The 17,728-nt window shown below is 41.6% G+C and overlaps 2 protein-coding genes across 3 annotated transcripts in view; one reads left to right on the plus strand and one right to left on the minus strand.

Annotated features, from left to right (window-relative positions):
- Positions 1-8,282, minus strand: LOC119723484. Its single transcript, XM_038194159.1, has 8 exons — positions 7,901-8,282; positions 7,242-7,749; positions 6,625-6,815; positions 6,041-6,112; positions 5,774-5,893; positions 5,251-5,373; positions 4,789-4,903; positions 1-4,050 (listed from the first exon to the last, which is right to left on the minus strand). The coding sequence occupies exons 1-8, from the start codon at positions 8,131-8,133 to the stop codon at positions 241-243; spliced, it is 5,172 nt and encodes a 1,723-aa protein (XP_038050087.1). The 5' UTR covers positions 8,134-8,282; the 3' UTR covers positions 1-240.
- Positions 8,034-17,728, plus strand: part of LOC119723485 (conserved oligomeric Golgi complex subunit 7-like) — a 10,837-nt gene continuing 1,142 nt past the window's right edge. The window contains exons 1-23 of one of the 2 annotated variants that reach the window (XM_038194163.1): positions 8,034-8,134; positions 8,741-8,833; positions 8,957-9,001; positions 9,224-9,364; positions 9,494-9,583; positions 10,091-10,159; positions 10,332-10,367; positions 10,620-10,740; positions 10,877-10,959; positions 11,468-11,578; positions 11,896-12,048; positions 12,659-12,710; positions 12,952-13,079; positions 13,262-13,336; positions 13,605-13,670; positions 14,538-14,688; positions 14,815-14,935; positions 15,087-15,187; positions 15,364-15,491; positions 15,903-15,980; positions 16,194-16,308; positions 16,957-17,094; positions 17,507-17,597. In XM_038194163.1, the coding sequence (XP_038050091.1) occupies positions 8,132-8,134; positions 8,741-8,833; positions 8,957-9,001; positions 9,224-9,364; positions 9,494-9,583; positions 10,091-10,159; positions 10,332-10,367; positions 10,620-10,740; positions 10,877-10,959; positions 11,468-11,578; positions 11,896-12,048; positions 12,659-12,710; positions 12,952-13,079; positions 13,262-13,336; positions 13,605-13,670; positions 14,538-14,688; positions 14,815-14,935; positions 15,087-15,187; positions 15,364-15,491; positions 15,903-15,980; positions 16,194-16,308; positions 16,957-17,094; positions 17,507-17,597 (2,189 nt within the window). In that variant the 5' untranslated portion in view covers positions 8,034-8,131. Of the gene's footprint in view, positions 8,135-8,368; positions 8,525-8,740; positions 8,834-8,956; positions 9,002-9,223; positions 9,365-9,493; positions 9,584-10,090; positions 10,160-10,331; positions 10,368-10,619; positions 10,741-10,876; positions 10,960-11,467; positions 11,579-11,895; positions 12,049-12,658; positions 12,711-12,951; positions 13,080-13,261; positions 13,337-13,604; positions 13,671-14,537; positions 14,689-14,814; positions 14,936-15,086; positions 15,188-15,363; positions 15,492-15,902; positions 15,981-16,193; positions 16,309-16,956; positions 17,095-17,506; positions 17,598-17,728 lie in introns of those variants that run through there. The other variant, XM_038194162.1, reaches the window with a different exon arrangement.

The raw sequence follows: 17,728 nt of genomic DNA on the forward strand, positions 1-17,728 counted from the left end.
ATGAACTGTGACAAAATAAATTCTTTGTTATTGTCCATCACATGTCATTCTTGTAACTGGACTTCCAGATTTGTGATGGATTTGACTAGAACAATGGAAGAGACTCTGAAGCTAATCCCAAGTTTTGGGGAAGATATCGCCGCCATCAATCGATCACATTTTCACGGAAGTCTTCTCCCAAAGCTTGGAGTAGCTTCTGAATCTCTTCTCATGAGGTTCTAAACTTTCAGCGATGTAAAATCACAACCACCACGACCGAGATGATGATTTCATATCTTCTGGGCTGGAGTCTGGCCCCCATTTTCCCTCGCTGTGCAGCGACGCAACCTGCATGTCCTTAGTGGAGGAAACAAGCTGGAGGAAGGGGTTGCTCTCCTTCGGCTCCACTGGCGTTGCACTCTTCTGGCGTCTGCCACCGTGTGTGCCACTAGATCTGCTGTGGTGTCTGTCTCTCTGTGTGTTGCCGTGCCGGTCTCGCTCATGATAGGGTCTGTCTACCGATTTCTGCTCATAACTCCTGGGGCCTCTGTGGTGATGTCTCTCGGGTGCAGATCTGTGATTTCCAGGGTGTCTTCCACCGACTCTGTCATGATGTCTTCTCTCATATCTGTAATCCATCTTCTCATCACTCGTACATCTCTGTCTCTCATGGTAACTGCCACTCTGTCCATGCTGATAATCAACAACGGGGACCTTAGAGGCACTTTTATTTGCATCAACATTTTTGCTTTCACTGTGGTCATGTCTTGTGCCATAAGTCCTAAAATCTGAACTCTCACCCCTCGGCCTGTCACGTGACCTTTCACCTCTGCTACTGTGATGACCTCTGTGTCTCGGTAAATCCTCACTTATTTGGCAACTGTGCTCACGTGATTCCTTGATCAGTTTTTCTATTTCAAGCGCACTGCCTCCTGTACAATCCATGCCATGTGTCTGAATGTGTCTTACAGAGCCTGTTGGCAAGCCTGAAACGAATGCCTCTCTCTCCCGATAATCTTCAGGTTCAATGTCAAAGGAGGAGCTGATGTCTTTTCCATGTTGGTAGTCAATTGAAATCGGGATGGGTTTACTATCAGCAAAGAAAAACTCACTTCCTCCTAGATGTCCAGAATCAAAACCTCCGTCTTCGGGTATCTTGACGTCCCATCTACCAGTACCTCTTCTATTTCTGGCGTGGTGATCATCAAAAGACGGATTGGTTCCATCAAACGTTTCCTGATGGTTATCGCTTTGCCCAAATATATCACTGGACCGATGAGTCATAATGACCCCTATTTGATGACCCTGTACTGGATTTGTGACCTCTGATGACCCTTGAACTTGATCTCTTTCATGTTTTTGATGGTACTGTGCAGGGTTTGCATCAACAGGCTTCTCTGAAGAGGCTGCGTGTGAAGTTTCTTGACGAGTTTGGGCCAGCTGTTTTGAAATAGAATCTAAGACAGATAACTGTTCCGGAGTAAATGTTTGAGAGGGTTCCACCTCGTAAGCCCTTCCAGTTGAACTTCTGTGAGAGGTTATTATTTTATCCTGGAGAGACATACCAGCTGGTCCTGATCTATGGCCCTTCGATCCAGAGGTGAAAGGCTGTTGGTTTTCAGACACTGAATGCTGCTGCTGCTGATGGATCGTATCAGCTCTTCCAGCTATATGTGGAAATCTGTCAAGTACTGCTGGCTGTTCTTCAACTTCTTGTTTCCTTTTAGCCGACTGGTTGAGGCCAATAATTGGAGCTCTTGACTGAGCGATGCCGACATTAGGACCTGGTGACTGATGCTGGACTGCTTGTATATGAGGTTCTAAACCCCGGTTGGGTGCAGGCAAAAGAGATGAATAAACACTAGCTGCGTGGGAACTTTCTTTGAGAGAACTGACGGTGGCCACAGTCCTGGATGGAGGAGGCAGATGTACATTTACAGGAACCTTAGAATCACCTTTTGGAGGAGGGACAGCTTCTGACCTGGATCCCTTTTGTGACTCCTTTTTTCCATGCGAGAAGGAAGCTATCTTTTCCTTCTTGTCATCGTCAGAAGTCTCTTTTCCTCTCCTCTTTTCAGGCTTTATCTTTTTGTCGCTCACAACTTCATCCTCATCTGATCTCAATCTCTTCTTCCGCTTCAGGGGTGAAACATCATCTTCCTTCTTGAGCTGATAGCTCTTGCTGTCCATATACATTTCCAGATGGTCCCTGGAGATTTCATAGATACCGGTATCCACATCGCTATCACTGTCATCTTCTTCATCGCTGCCTGGTTCATTTCTATATCTGTCTTCTCTCACTTCGGATGTCTTTGATTTCGATGCAGGTTTGTTGGTTTGCTTAAAGCAGCTCTTTGATTTGTCAGACTTATGTCTAGAGTCCTTGCGACTGTCATCCGAGTCGCTGTATGACCCTGAGCTGCTGTAGCTACTGTAACTGTAGGAGCGGCTTCCAGATACACTGTAACTGGAGTAGCTTGAGTTCGAATAGCTTCCATCTGATGAGAAGCTCCTGGATCTACTTCGACGATGGTGATCTCCAAGGCTTGGTCTTCTGTCTCCTCTTCTGTCATGGGACTTTGCACCTTGAGAGCTTTGTGCACTGTTTTTAGATCTATCTGAGGTAGAATGGAAAGAGTGCTGAGAAGCAGTTTTCCTAAGATGCTTCTTACTCTGATCCTTATCACTCTCTTTACTGCTACTTTCTGTGTCTGAGTGAGTGCACCTTCTGTCTAGACCTGTCCTTTTCTTTTCCACCCTTGCCCTTTCTCCGGTTTCAGTTGTAGACTGGTGCCTATATTTGCCGTCTTTAAGTTTCACTTTGTCAAGTTCTTCACTTTCCTGGAATTCTCCCCTCTTTTTGAGTCTCCTAGAAGCTTTGTCATCATCTGAAACATCATGTACATCTTGTTTTCTTTTTAGAGAGGAACTTTTCACGGTGGATGTCTCAAGATTTTTGTTCATTTTACTTTTGAATGTCCCATCTGTGGGATTGTCTTCTCTATCATCTGTTCTGGAAGAGTGCTGTCTGGAATCTGACTTGGATCTTGATTGGCTACTTTCTTTTGTTTCTCGAACACCCGATGCTGCTTTAAGTTTCTTAACCAACGAGTGTCCACCATGTGCTTTCATAGAGTCAGTTTTACTACTTCTTGATTCTTTAGAACCTCCAGAAAGAGTTCTATGTCTGGTTCCTGGAGATATGGAATGAGAGGGACTTCTTCCAGTAGTTTTAGATTCATTTCTAGTACTTCTGCTGCCTCGCTCTTCTGTCCTACTCTTTCTTCTGCTACGGTCAAGACTTCTAGATTTGGACCTCTGAGGAGACAAAGAGCTTTCACTGACTGTGTATGGTGAGCGAGACCTACTTCTTGACACAGAGTGCCGACCTGTTGGTTTTACCTCCAACTTTCTCTTGGATGAAGATTTTGTATGTTTTGTACTGGCTATAAGGTGCCGATTTTTGGATCTTGATCTAGATCTGTAGCGAGGGGATTGAGAACTACCAGAGCTACTGCTCCTTGAGATTGAAGAAGACCGCCTGCCTTTTCGTTTCTTAGCATGTTTGGAAGCCTTCCTTCCACTCAGCTGGTGACTCCTTGATCTCAAACTCTGAGATCGGGACCTATCAGAGCTGCTGCTTCTGGAATAAGACGCAGACTGCCTGCTTACTCTCCTTTTGGCTTCTTTCTTGCTCTCTCTTGAGAGCGACTTGTCATATTTTCTCCCATCTCCTGAATCCTTTTTACCACTTCTATTACGACTTCTTGACCTCGCGCTTGGAGTTTCGGAAGACTCAGGGCTGGAGTACCTCCCCTCCTTTTTGACAGATCTGCTTTGACTCCTTCCTTGTTTGTCCTCTTTATCCTTCTTCCTGGACGATCTGTCCTTTTCATGTTCTTTCCTTTTCTTCTTCTTCTTGGTTTTCACAGTGCTTTTCTTGGCCGACTTTGAGACCTCATTCTCAGGATCAACTAGTTGTCGGAGGGCTGCTACTGACAACTTAACCTCAGGTGAGTTAGGGGAGGGGGACGAGATGGATGTAGGTGAGGTGACCTTTTTTGCAGGCCTCTACCAATGCATGGAAGTTCAATATGAGAAAATCACATACCGGCACACCATCAGTAAAAACAGTTTGGCATAAGAGGTGTATTCATTAACAATACGGATTAAAAGCAGTTCCAAGATTTAGGCAAGTGTATGAAGTAAGTCATATATCGATACACAAGAACATTCATTGTAGGTATTTCAAAACAAATAATATGTAAAATATACCAATTCATTTTTTTGGAAAAATTAAACAAAAACAAAAATAAAAATCATAAATGGGAATTTCCCAATTTTTTAACACAAAGGATACGTGCAGATCATCCCATAAAAGTGTTGACAATAAACGCATCAGAACCAGAACCCATACGTCAAAGGTTGCAAGGCAATAGGTCAGAGTTCAAAGGGTATTATGAGGTCAATGGTGTTTGAGGGGGTACATCGCAGTCCAACGTCCAATGGTAGATTCCAAGAATGTTGCCATGCGAAAAGACAAGAGAAACAAAAAGAACACAGTGTAGCAAGAAAATACAAGCTAGGATGGTTTCTGTAAAGTCTACAAGGAAATTAATTTTGTCTAAGTGGAGCTCATACATGTGTCGAGGAATTCAGTGAGAAGAAACAGATTACCAGATTTTGGATGCCATCAAGTGCACAGCTGATAGCATCTTAGCTGAATTTTGCTAAGACTTGCCAAGCGTTCTGCGCTTTAAGCTGAGGTATTTCCACGAGGTCTTTCTTTGTTTAGAAGTGGATTCTCACCCGTGTTTTATTGATGTTGTCCAGGCAAAGCTGTGCTTCTAGAAAATCTGGCTTGATGTCGACGGCCGTCTGATAACATTCGGCTGCCCTCTTTTTTTCTCCAGCTTCCTCGTGCCTAAAATAGTAGGATCAAAGTCAAAGAAAGTGGTTGACTTTTTGGCACTGAAATGGTCTGTCCCGAACATGCCACACTTTCTTTTTCCTTGTAACACTTTACCAGAATGGTAGTTTAACCCCAGCTAAACATAAAGTGATAGGTTTAAAGTTTGATGGATTCAAAATATCCCTGTTCATAAATCTCAAGTTAACTGGTGTTACAAAGCGACAAGGAAAATATTATTTGGACCTGATTTCCAATTTTCCTTTTTTTTCTTCTAAATTTCCTTAAAAAAATACAAAAATATTTTTTTGTCCAAAGACATAATCAAAAGCAATTTAGCAGAAGTTTTTCTTGACACTCACTGTTTTCCTCTTTCGACGAGAGTCTGGCACATGTACCTGTTGGCGTTGCGATGGTTGGGATTGATCTTGAGTGCTTTACCAAAGTCTTGGAGAGCCTTGGAAAGCAGGTCTTTGTTTGCATAGCTGCGGTCATGGGAAAAAGCAAGCAAGAATGTGACATATTTTACTGAAGTGAGGAACTATCAAACACAAGATTGCCTTGAGCTCCTATTGGTAAACAAGGCTAACATTTTCATGCGTACACAACATGTGCAATGTACTTACATTGTAAATTGACATGGGTTTAGCTACCCAGTACCCACAATGCACAGCATTTCCTTTACAATCCTTGAATATTAAGTTAGGGGAGAATGCTACATTAAACAGGCCATAACTTGGGGTTCCACAAGGTTTTATGAGGATTTACAACCCTTGAGGTTTCCTTGAGGTTTCCTTGAGGTTTTTTTAAGGCTTTTATGTGGTACCTCAAGAGTCAACCTCGAGTTACTGCTTGGTTAATTTTCCATCTCCCTTAGCAACTCACAGAGCTCCTCTTGCCACTAGCGCTTCCACGTTCTCCTCATCAATCTCCAAGGCTTTGTTGAGATGCTGCATGGCGTCAAGTAACCGACCAGCTTTGAAATGCTCTACTCCTTTAGCAACACTACAATCGAGATTAGAGAAAAACAGTTTGGAATAAAAATACAAACAGTAAACAACTCACACAGCTTAAGCACAGAACAACTGAAAAAGTTTCCGATATGGAAATTTATGAAGTTGTTCACGTTGAAATAATTGAATAGCGATCTACCTCTCCATTGACCAACGATTCGTCTGCCATTTTCTGAGCGGTTCTGCATACTCCTTCTCCGGGAAGTTACTCCTGTATTAAAGATGCCAACAATTCATTTCAATGACACTGTTATGAGAATATTTAAAAAGCAACAGTTAAATATGGGAATCTTTTTAACCCTAACCATCCTCAATCTTCCAAAATCCTCCAGGTGTTTTGGACGATTTTGGAGGATTGAGGCTGAATGGCTAAAAAGTGTAGGTTCATTTTGGAAGATGCATTGTGTTGAGTCGGTAAGCTATCCAGCATTGCTTATGTTCAGCCATGCATAACTGAGCCCTGCATTATGCTCGATTTCATCCGCACTGCTTCTGAATGTCATCGGCACTGCCTCAACGCATTATGAGTGATCGTTGGAGGATTTCGAAGGATTGAGGCAATGGTCACCCCTCCACGGAACAAATTCAAGAAATAAGGGATGGTTTTAGAGGATTGAGGTTGAATCCAATTGTACATGGTGGTAATTGGAGGATTTTGGAGGATTGAGGGTGGTTCCTAGCCAAAAGGGCCTGGGGGGTTAGGGTTATTGTGAATTATCCAACCTTTGTAAGCCTCTCATGAGGGACAATGGGCAGGTGTCTTTCAGCCCAAGTTTGTCCCCGAGGTATGCCACATTGAAAGGGTTGTCGAACCCGACGGAGTTATGCAGCATGTCTTGGTACGCCTCTTGAGTGTCTATTTGCAGCACGCTGCGACGGTAGTAAACCGGAAGCTCTGATTCTGTGATGAGGCCCTGTGGATGGGAGAAAGCAAAATGGCAAAAACGGAAAGTAGAGAGTATTTTGATTGAAAGTTGAAACCTCACTCTTACATGTAGTTGGGTCTCCAACTTTGGCCTTTGGCTTCAAGAGATTGACTTTTTTTGGGGGGGGGGGGGAAGGGAAATCTTGCTAAATACATGTTGCTAAATACATGTATCATGAAAATTAAATCCTCCAATATGAGGCCGAAGTTTAGACTTCATATTAACATCTGCTTTGATATGATTTATAAAATGGAAAATTTATACTCCCATTGAAAAATCTAATTTTGACTGATGTAATGAAAGTGCTTTAAACAGTTTCAGGTAGACACAGGTTAAACTCTAAAGGACGGGTCACGCAAGAATGATATGAAGGGTACTTTCTTCGTAAGTATGAATGTTATAGTGTCTTCTCACCAAGCTTCCAACATCTTGAGAATCGTCTTTGGCATGCAAAGAAATGATGACTTTCTGCTCCTCAGCGTTGACCTTGATCACTAACGCTCGCAGGAGGTCGCCAATTTGAAAATCGTCGATGGATGCCACGTGGGAAAATTTGTCCCTCAGTTCCCCAGTTGGCAGTAAAGCGACGACCTCACACTCGTCCAGGAAGCGTGGCGTATCTTGGCACAGAGCCAGGAGCTTGACGAAGATGCCAAAATTCTTCGTGCTGAGGATTTGACCGACGACGGCATCACCTACTTTGAGAATGTCAAAGAGTCTCTCTTGGGAAACATCCGGATCGACTTCCAGAAACTGCTCTAACGGAGGGAGGATTGCATAGTAGTCCAATTTCTCAGCGTCTTTTGCTGATGGAATTTTATCAGCGATTGCATCTTCATCATGTTCATCATCGTTTTGTTGTCTAAATAGCAGGTCAGCCTTTTTTGCAATGAAGCCGTGTAGTTTGTTTGTGAAGTCGTCTCTGGAAAGTGGAATAGAAATAAATTAAAAGAAAATTTAATTTAAAAATGTATGTAAAAACGGTAAGACCTGTTCACGCCATCACGGCTAGAATAGCTAGATTAATAATTTGTTCTTTTTGCCGTTCTGATATTGACAAATATTTGTTTTACCCGAGTTTTTCATCTCTGCTTCTTTTCCTCTCAGCTTTAACTTTTACAATTACAGAAGAAATTGGCAGTCCCTTTGATTTAGTATTCTCATCGTTGAGGGCGCCCATTACATCTTCGGTAACGTTAATTTCTTTCACATCGTCAAGGAAACTCGCCCCTTGCTCTTCTTTCACCAAGCGGTCCAACTTCAAACCATGCAGTTTTACCGCCCCCTCAAACAAAGACCGATCCATGGTGAGTTTCACCAAATGTTAAGTTTCAAAAAGACTAGAAAATGTCCGTTTTGACCGCAACGCTTGATTAGTTCCGACGACGTGGAAAGCGCCATGTTTTGGTTTTTCGTGATCATCAAAGTGGTCGCAGGATACATAGATCAAAAGGTGGTGCAAATATCTGCTTATCGTATTATTATTCATAATCCTTACGCAGCATGGATTCTAAAAAGCTCCAACTGGCTTCAACAAATGGTGGCGCCCTTTCATCAACACCGCGCCGCTGCTGCTTAAACTTCCACATCATCAGATTGAGAAAAATGTCCTTTATTCCTAAAATGAAATGCTATATTAGCCCTGTTTAAGGGCTATCCTTTAAGTTGAAACATTAATCAATTGAGGCAGAGAGATGGTAAGAGGTTTTCATTATCAGTAGTAGGCCCAATCACATTTTGAAAAGAGAATGAAAATTAAACTTGGCCAAGTTGGTGGGGGGGGGGGGGGGTAGAGGGGGGCGGGGCCGGGGGGGGGGGGCGAGGGGTGGTTCACGTCGTGAGAAGCCAAATCAAAATTGCATAGTAAATATGGTAAATGCATGTATTACATTTGATTACACCTTTCTTTGAAGGATTTCTCCAAGTTTCTGGATGCTAATTTTGATGCTAAAGATTGGGTGAATGCTGCATTCAGAGCCCAAAAAGATGCTCCTGAACAGAAAGATGTAAGTATAAAACTCATTAAAAAAAGACTGAATAGATCTATCCTTTTTGACATTTAAGTTTTAACGTCAGGCCTGATCGCTTCATTTTTGTTGAAATTGACTCATTTGCTTTTGTCATCACAGGCCCATGCTGCAACACTGGTCATGAAGCTACAGCTTTTCATTCAGGTAATTTAAAAAGTGTCAAAAGCCAGGCTTTTGAAGAAGCTATCGAAAATGTATAAAACATAATTTTTACTTTGAACAGCTCCATCTCTTGATTTAGGATCCTGTACCGTGTTCAATCTTTATCCATTTCCAAACAAATCATAATTTTCATCATTACTTTTCTTGATATCTTCTTCATCTTCTGCTCCCCCGCCCCATCTCTCCCCTCCCCTCTTTCTATAGGAGGTGAATAATTCTCTTGAGGAGACGAGTCAACAGGCGGTGCAGAACCTTCCTCGTGTCTTGAGGGAGGTAGAGGCAGTCCGACAGGAGGCGACGTTCCTCAAGGATCAGATGCAGCTTGTCAAGGATGACATCAAGAAGGTTCATCTTACGATTTATTTTTAGTGAACATTTGTAAGATACTGTTACGGGAACATCAATTTAGGGGTGGAACAAACATGCAAACAAAATGGAGAGAGTGTGTTTTATTTGTTTGTTTGTATTTTACAGGTTGAAGAAGACACATCCCAATCCATGAAGATGCTGTTGGACATTGACGCCATCAAGTCTCGCATGAAAGCCGCCTCGGATGCATTGCAGGTATAGCAGCACCTAGCTTGAGAAACTCCAGCTCAATTGCTCATCGGGAATTCGACATGTAGAGCTAGAGGTCAATGTCGAAATGATTTCAGCGGCTGTGTTGAGGCCAAATTTCATGGCCTCCGCCATTTTTGGAGCGCTGGCTACAATGTACATGAAACTCCAGCTCAAATTAAACTCCATGTCGAATTCCAGATGAGTATTGGAGCTGGAGTTTCTCAAGCTAAGCAGCACCCATAAATACTCATAATCAAACCAAACCCCTTAACTCTAACCTTTCCAAAGTCTTCAAAGCCTACAAGGAGAATGTTACAACATCCAGAGAAAGGTACAACATGTAGAGCCAATCCATTATTATTTTACATGGGGCTAAATGTTCCATGAAAAGATGAAGTATAGAGAATGTAATGTTGGTGTCCTTCACAGTGGTCGATCTTGAAGGTTTCTAGCAAAAAATTCAAGGAGTAAGGATTTATTAAATCTGTCTTCACATTTTGCAATTTCTAGGAAGCTGATAATTGGACGACGCTGATGGCTGATGTTGATGAAGTCTTCCAGAGCAAGAACACCCAAGCGGTAAGATAAAACAGTTGCTCTTATTTTGAACTCCTAATTAAACATTTTCACAATGTGGCAATTTTACTCTAGCTGGACTGAATTTGTAATTTTAATATAGGCCTGCCATGTCATTGAAAAATATTTTTTTTCTTCAGTTTTTGATCACTTCTACTTTTTTTTATTTTTGCAGATTGCAGATAAACTAATGGCGATGCAGCACAGCCTGGTAAGTTGACCTACTGGAATATAAAGAGCCAATGCCTACTAGACCTCAGGCTAGACTGGTATCCTGTTGAGATGCACAATAGGAATGAGATGGCAGTTAGGTTGCCGGTGCAAAAAAAATCTTTTAACAGGGGGTGGAGCGAACCATTACCTGAGTGGTCTTACAATTAACAATATCAGGCAGCAGCCCCCAAAGAGTTCATGCACAAAGTCAGTAGAGTTTTTTTGCATAACATTTTACTTTGTGTCACAGAATATGTTGGCGCATTGCGGTGACTATGAGGAGAGATGCCAACATCTTGAGACACTGAAGAACCGTTTGGAAGCCATGCTGAGTCCGCAACTCGTCAGTGCCTTCAACACTCACTCACTTGGTGAGTTTTGAATTTCGAAAATAAGGACTGATTCATTTTTGCTGGAAGCTAAGGCCAGCGTGTAGTCCTCTGACCGACTGAGCCACTGACTGACTATCTTATATCGATAAATAAATGTTGTTGGTCCCATCTCCAGAAGCTGCCCAGAGTTACGTGAAAATCTTCCTGGACATCGACAGACTGCCCCAACTCTACAACTACTACTATAAATGTCACAAGGCAAGTAATGTCAGTGTATTTGTTCAGTGTCAGCGTATTCAAAGCAGTAAACCCATTAGCACTTGTGTTATAATTACACTGTATAGCACTTAGTCCTGGGCGAGTAACCCGAGTTCTCGAGAGTTGTGTTTGCTACTCCTTGTTCAACTCGTGTTTTTTTATCTACTCGAATACTCGTCCTGGCGCGAGTAGAAGTTGGTACTCGTGAGTACTCGACTACTCGCGAGTAATTTCTCTGCGAGTACTCGAGTAGGAAAATACACTACTCGCCCAGGTCTAATAACATTGTATTTACTTCTTGATGAATCCAGAAAACCATAGAGTGCACGGGCGTTTTGGGGAGGTATAAGGAGTCGTTTGGGCACGTGGGGCCGCTACAGGGACTAACGGGTCATTCAATTACTATACTATACTAAAATTAATCCAAGGGGGTACCATTTTCACTTCTCAAACTTTTCTTGAGCATGTGATAGTTAATGTGCTTAATTGTCTTCCCATTCTGTTTCAGAGCTCCTTGTTACAGCAATGGCAGCACTTACAAGGCGAGAATCTTGACAAGCCACTCACAGAATGGTTGCCCAACTTCTACGATACGCTGCTGTCAACGTGGCACAAAGAGGTAGGAATCTTTCGGGCATCTTCAATTTTTTTTTTTTTTTCAATTTAGCAATTTTCTCTTTGATTTTGTTTTGCTATTTTGTCAATGTAACGCTCAGTCTTGAAGTCAGGAAATGCAGGCTTGGGACGTAGGAATGAAAACAGAGTTCATTCTGTATTGTTGTCTGTGTTTCATCAGGTTTGTGTAGTGGTGACTTTCTTTGCCTTCCACATCTATGACCCAGGTTCGATTCCCACCCAACCCACATTGAAGACTTTCGTTCCTTTGAAATCCTCGGACTCCTTAGGAAAATAAACCCGTCGTTTTCTCTCCAAAAGATCAAGTGGTGTGAGCAGGTTTTTCCTGAGGCAGTCAGGGTGGTGAGCGAGCTCCTAACCCAAACACTGATGGGGCTACAACCGTCCCTACCAGCGTGTATGGACACCGCATTGCAAGACAACACACTGCCCAACTTGCTGGAACTAAGACAGGTTAGTGTGTTTTTTTTTCTGTATCTGCAGAAATCTTTGTCAGTGGATTAGGCTTTTTTTAACCAGTTCGCGCCGGATGACGTGTTTACCTTCAAAGGTTTTACGGTACTCGGAACATATGACCGATAAACACGCAGGGAGCGAGGCTGGAAAATATATGTCAGCGACCCGCTCGCAGCGAGCGAGGCTGGAAATATGAGTGAGCTGCCCGAGGGTGATGGCTTCAACCCGCCTGGCTTGAGGTCGAGTGAAAAGTAATCCAGCGCCTCGTTCTGTTATAATCAAAATAATCCCGGCGTGAACTGGTTAAAGAATCTTTTGTGAATAATTTATCTTGAGTTCTTAGCCAATGCGTCGAGTCATTCTTCCTGTTTCTACGGGAATTGTGAGTACCTTGCTCGCGATTTAGGTGCAAGTTCATGGAATTTAAATATTTTGGTTTAAACCTCCTAAGGGTGTGTCTTCTGGCCCATTTTTATCTGCAACTCAAACCAACAAAAGCTCTGAAAGGATTTTTTTCAGAATCTATCAAATTCCGCACTGTGCAGTAACCTAATGGCAGAATCTTTGCTTTCACTTTATCATTACTTTTTGAAATATTTGTTTCCAGATAACAAACAGATTTACCAAGAATCTTGAAAGTGCAATCCAGACGTCTGCAGGTGAGAGTCAAAATTCGTCAAATTTAAAGAAAAGTTTTCTTCCAAAGACTTTTTAGCAGTATATGAATACCCTTTTGTCATTTCCCATTTGTAATGATCACTTTTAAGTTTCTCATGACATGACAGGCACCAGACTATTTTGAATTTTTATTTTTTCAGTTACTTTTGTCCAAAAAAAAAATCTATTTAAAAGCTTGCATCTTGAAGAATGTTTTTTTTTTGTTTTCTGTCCTTTAATAAGGCTCTCCATCTGGCCGGCATTTTGAGGATTTGGTGAATGCCATTCATGCTCCCTATGTTCCTTATCTGTTGCAATATGGCCGGCTGGAGAAGGAATACTTACTGCAGGAGCTGAGCTGTACTCAGATGGTAGGTTTAAATTACCAGTAATCTACCTATCTCAAATTTAACGTCATAGTTGAGAATGGGAATATTGAACATTTGGTCTAAGTTCAAGATTTCTAACAGGTCTAACTTTGTTGCAAGCCTTCTACCCTTCAACATAGAAGATTACGTTATTTTTAATTCAACTTGAAATGTTTATTTTTCAGGAAAGGCGCGACTTGATAGACTGCGCCCAGTTCTTGTCCGATTCTGTCAGTAAACTCTTCAAAAATGCACATGAGGTAAGATAAGTACAAACTGCTATAAAACTCTGCTTGGTTCACGACACAATAAGCCTCTGTACTAATGACGTCACACTTTGTTTACATGTGCGCTTTCCTATATGGAGCCAGTGGGGGCCCACGGTCCACTGAGCACCATAGGAAAGTGCACATGTAAACAAAGTGTGACGTCATCAGTACAGAGGCTTATTCCAGAGTTGTTAGAAATGACCATCAAATGTGAGTTTTACATTATTTTACAAATTTTGCAACTGCTTTATTTCTGTAGGCCGTGGAGAGGTGTATGGGTCTTACGGATGGCTGCGGCATCGTAGGATTACTGGATGCATTGAAGGTGGGTGGAATATGTCCTTGGGCAACGTACTTAACCTGCATTGCTTCTCAAAATAAGGATAAATTCATGTACCTGGAAAGTAGGGCTGTCCACTTTCGAATAATTTAGTATTCAATTAAATCTAAAAATTAATGTGGCCTGATGTTGCGAACTTAGCAAGTTCTTCTTCAGAAGAAGAACTTGCTAAGTTCGCAACGTCAGGCCACATTAATTTTTAGATTTATATATTTCAGGTCCATCCAGTCAGTAAGTAGTTTGCAGCAGTCTTACTTTTTTTCATAGTATTCAATTACTCGAAACTGTGTTTGACCAAATATTCGGATATTCGAAACTGCCTGCTACAACTGTGTAAAAAGTTACACCAGTTGAAATTTGCGTGCGACGATCATTATGGGGCACTAGAGTGTTTTGCATTAAGTATCCAAGTTATAACCGTAAAAGGGCTTTAACCTGCTAAAAGGATGTGAACAATGAACCGCCATCAAAAAAAAGGTAACGTGAAAGTGGCACCTGACAATAAAGCGCTGCAACTTTGCGATAAATGACATCACAGTCATGTGTGCGTGTGTGGGTATTTTTTTTTATTTTTAAATATTTAAACCAGCAAAAAGCTATTTGATTATTCGGTTGAAGATTGAAATCATAAAATATTCAACTATTTGGTATATTCGTGACAGCCTTGAAGAGACTTGACAAGAATTCAGAAATGATTATAAGCGTGACAATCAGGAATAGTAACAGCCACGATTGATATAAGCGTATTAGTGGGGGTAATAATATTTCTTGTGATATACTACGATCTACTAGTTGTAACACTGTGTTAAAATTACTAATTAAAATTCGATTTATTTTTTGTGAACTTTGCAGGCAATGTTCCAGAACTACTGTCAGAAGTTCCACGCGGCACTCGACACCCTACACACTGCTGGAGGGCTCGATAGCACAGCGCCCTCACAGGCCGAGTTGGGAGAGGACTGGAGCAAGTTCCAACACGCGCTCAAGATCATACAGACATGTGGTACGGTATATCAAAATGCGGACTTTTCAGTCAGTTGTCACTGAACCAGTGGAGAGCAAGATGTTGCAGGTTTGGAAAAAAATGAGAATATTCCTCAAAATATGTTAATTATTTTTTTGTTTGCAGGTGAACTTTTACTTCAGAGTGAAGAATTTGAGCTGGAGCTGATTGGCTCAATATTGAACACGGCGACCAATCACGTGGCAGAAGCATTCTCACCGACCAAAATCACCAGCATCAATCTCACGTAAGAAAGACGTCAACAAATTTTTTTTATAAAAAAGTCAATTACACTGCAACTCTTTGAAACAGTTTTGTTGTTTTTCGCTTCCTTGAACATTTTTTTATTTTTTATTTTAATAACAATGTATTTCTATTTTGGGTATTTGTGTGTCTAGCCCGCTTTCCGCCAATCCGTTTAAGGAATACAACTACTTGGTCATAGAAGATCCAGGTCAGCATGCAGCATTTGTGGATCTTGTCGTCAAACTTAAACAAGGTCAGATGATTTTTTTTTTACAAAATTTTCCAATCGTTAACATTTTTAATGTGACTTGTCAGGAAAAATATTTGAAAATATATGAAACAGTTCATTTTTGTTAACAATTTTTTTATTTTGTAAAAAACAAACTTTGCAAAGTTAGACACAATTTCTTTTAATTTTTTTTTTAATAGATGAGGTGTCTCTTTTGAAAGAGGTCACGGACTACATGCAGAAGGTCAACGAGCATGCTCACAAGTTCACATTCAGCATCGTGTTCCATCAGTTGGAGGCACAGCTGATGCAGATATCTGACATGGAGGTAAAGCAGTCGGGGTACCAGACTTGAGTAAAGTGTCATGAGTTGCAACATAATTACACTGAAATAGTGGGCATATGGGCAGAAAATGGAATTTTGCATTTTAGAAATGTAACGTTTTTACTGGGTTTTATCCTTCACCACCGTCGTATGATAAGTACTGTTTACTCAGTGACGTCTGAGAAATGCCTAACTTTGGATGGGACTCGAACCCATGACCTGCTTACTAGTGCAGATGTCTCAACCACTCAACCAACGAGCTTGCTGGGTCGGCTGGCTGGTTCATATCTGATGTAGGGCCAGGTACTCACATTTAGTGAATTAAACATAAAATGGGCCAATAGTGCAATATTTCAGAATTACAGAAACTCAACGAATTTTCTTTAGTCGTTGAGTATCATTTCATTTGTCAAGGTTTGGACAGCAGAGGGAGGTATGCTAGCTGCTGAGTTGCCTGAGTACAGTCTGTCGCCGCAGGAATACATCACCAAGGTAACAGATTATTCAACTCCAAATTGTGATGATGTAAGTCTTCACAAGGCATTTATTTTTCAATGAAGTGGCAAACCTTTGGAGTTCAATATCAATTGTGGCAAAGGCATTCCTTTGTCTGGAGTTGTCACATTTGACTTGTGCTGTCACTTGTGATTGACTCAATTACAACTCTTTCAAAGTTCTTTATCACACATTTAACTTCGATTCTAGATTGGCCAATACCTGATGACCCTACCACAGCAACTGGAACCCTTCACCTCCCAGGAGCATCCGAGCTTAGAGAAGGCCCTGGAGACGGGCAAGCTACCCTTCCCTCCAGAAACAGGTATGAGATGGAGTAGACAACATTACTACCCCTGACCAGCATGCTTACAAAAGAATAGACCATCTTTCATCCCAGGAACATCCTGGGCCCGAAGTCATGATGCTGCTAAGCACACGATTTTCTGCTAACAGGGCCTCCGCCTATTTCATGGAGACCGCAAGCAGTAAGCACAGAAAAGGCATGCTTACCTCAGAAGAAAGCAAGTTGCTGAAATTAGTGATGCAACAGTATAAAATGTCCATGCGCGCGCAACCGTTTGCATGTCCACGCCATGAAGGAGTGCTAATTAAGGTTAGCACAATTTTCTGCTATGGTAAGCGCAACTTTTCTGCTAACTGTTGAGCAGCGCCATGAAATTGGGCCCTGACGTAGAGGAAGCACCGAGTTTTTCAAACTATCCACCCCCTGCTGAAACAGCTAAGTGACGGAGGATATGTATTTATTACCCCGATCATCAGGATTATATGGAGAATTCCTGAGAACAGCACAGATGCTAGTAAACACACAGAGCTTTTGACTGCATCCGAATCTGTGAATCGCTCAATAGCTGTTGTCTAGGCCTTCACCCATTTACAACTATATGGCAACATTCTGACAGTAAACATAGCCATAGCTCTAGACATAGTCTTTTGACTTTTCACTTTACAGGCTCGGCCACGCCCGATCACCTGGCCGACTATTGGCTGGGAGCCATAGCCCGGGGAACCATGCACACCTACGTGGAAGCCATCTTGAAGATCACGGAGCTCACACCTAATGCAACAAGGCAGCTGGCCACAGATATTGGTAATGGTTTAAATAGACTTGGGGTAACTAAAACAAAAAGTATTCCAATACAAAACAATTCGTAATTTTGACAGATTTGAGAATTACTATTTTGCATGAGGTGACTTTCACTACATTTTAACGTTGTACTTAAAAATAGTGCGTTACTCTGTTTAAAATTTCATCTCTATGTAATTTTTTATTGAAAAAAAAGTAAGACTGCTGCAAACTGCTTACTGACTGGATGGACCTGAAATATATAAATCTAAAAATTAATGTGGCCTGACGTTGCGAACTTAGCAAGTTCTTCTTCAGAGGCTAAAAGAAGAACTCTGAAGAAGAACTTGCTAAGTTCGCAAAGTCAGGCCACGTTAATTTTTAGATTCAATTTTTTATTGGTTCAATTCCCACTGAATATGATTTTTTTTTTCAGACTATCTGTGCAATGTATTAGATGCATTGGGAGTCCACGCTTCAGAGTCGCTGAGACACATCGAGACGCTACTGAAATTACCTCTCTCACAGTGAGTACAGCCCATTGTTGAAATTGGTTATTTTTTGGACTGTCCCTATTTGCAAATGGGCAGGACATTTAGCCCATTTGAGAACACCGTATCAACCCTTTAAATAATGTTTGCAATTTGGAAAATTTGTT

This window comes from Patiria miniata, unplaced genomic scaffold (assembly GCF_015706575.1).
Source record: "Patiria miniata isolate m_02_andy unplaced genomic scaffold, ASM1570657v1 HiC_scaffold_17, whole genome shotgun sequence".
Classification (NCBI taxonomy): domain Eukaryota; kingdom Metazoa; phylum Echinodermata; class Asteroidea; order Valvatida; family Asterinidae; genus Patiria; species Patiria miniata.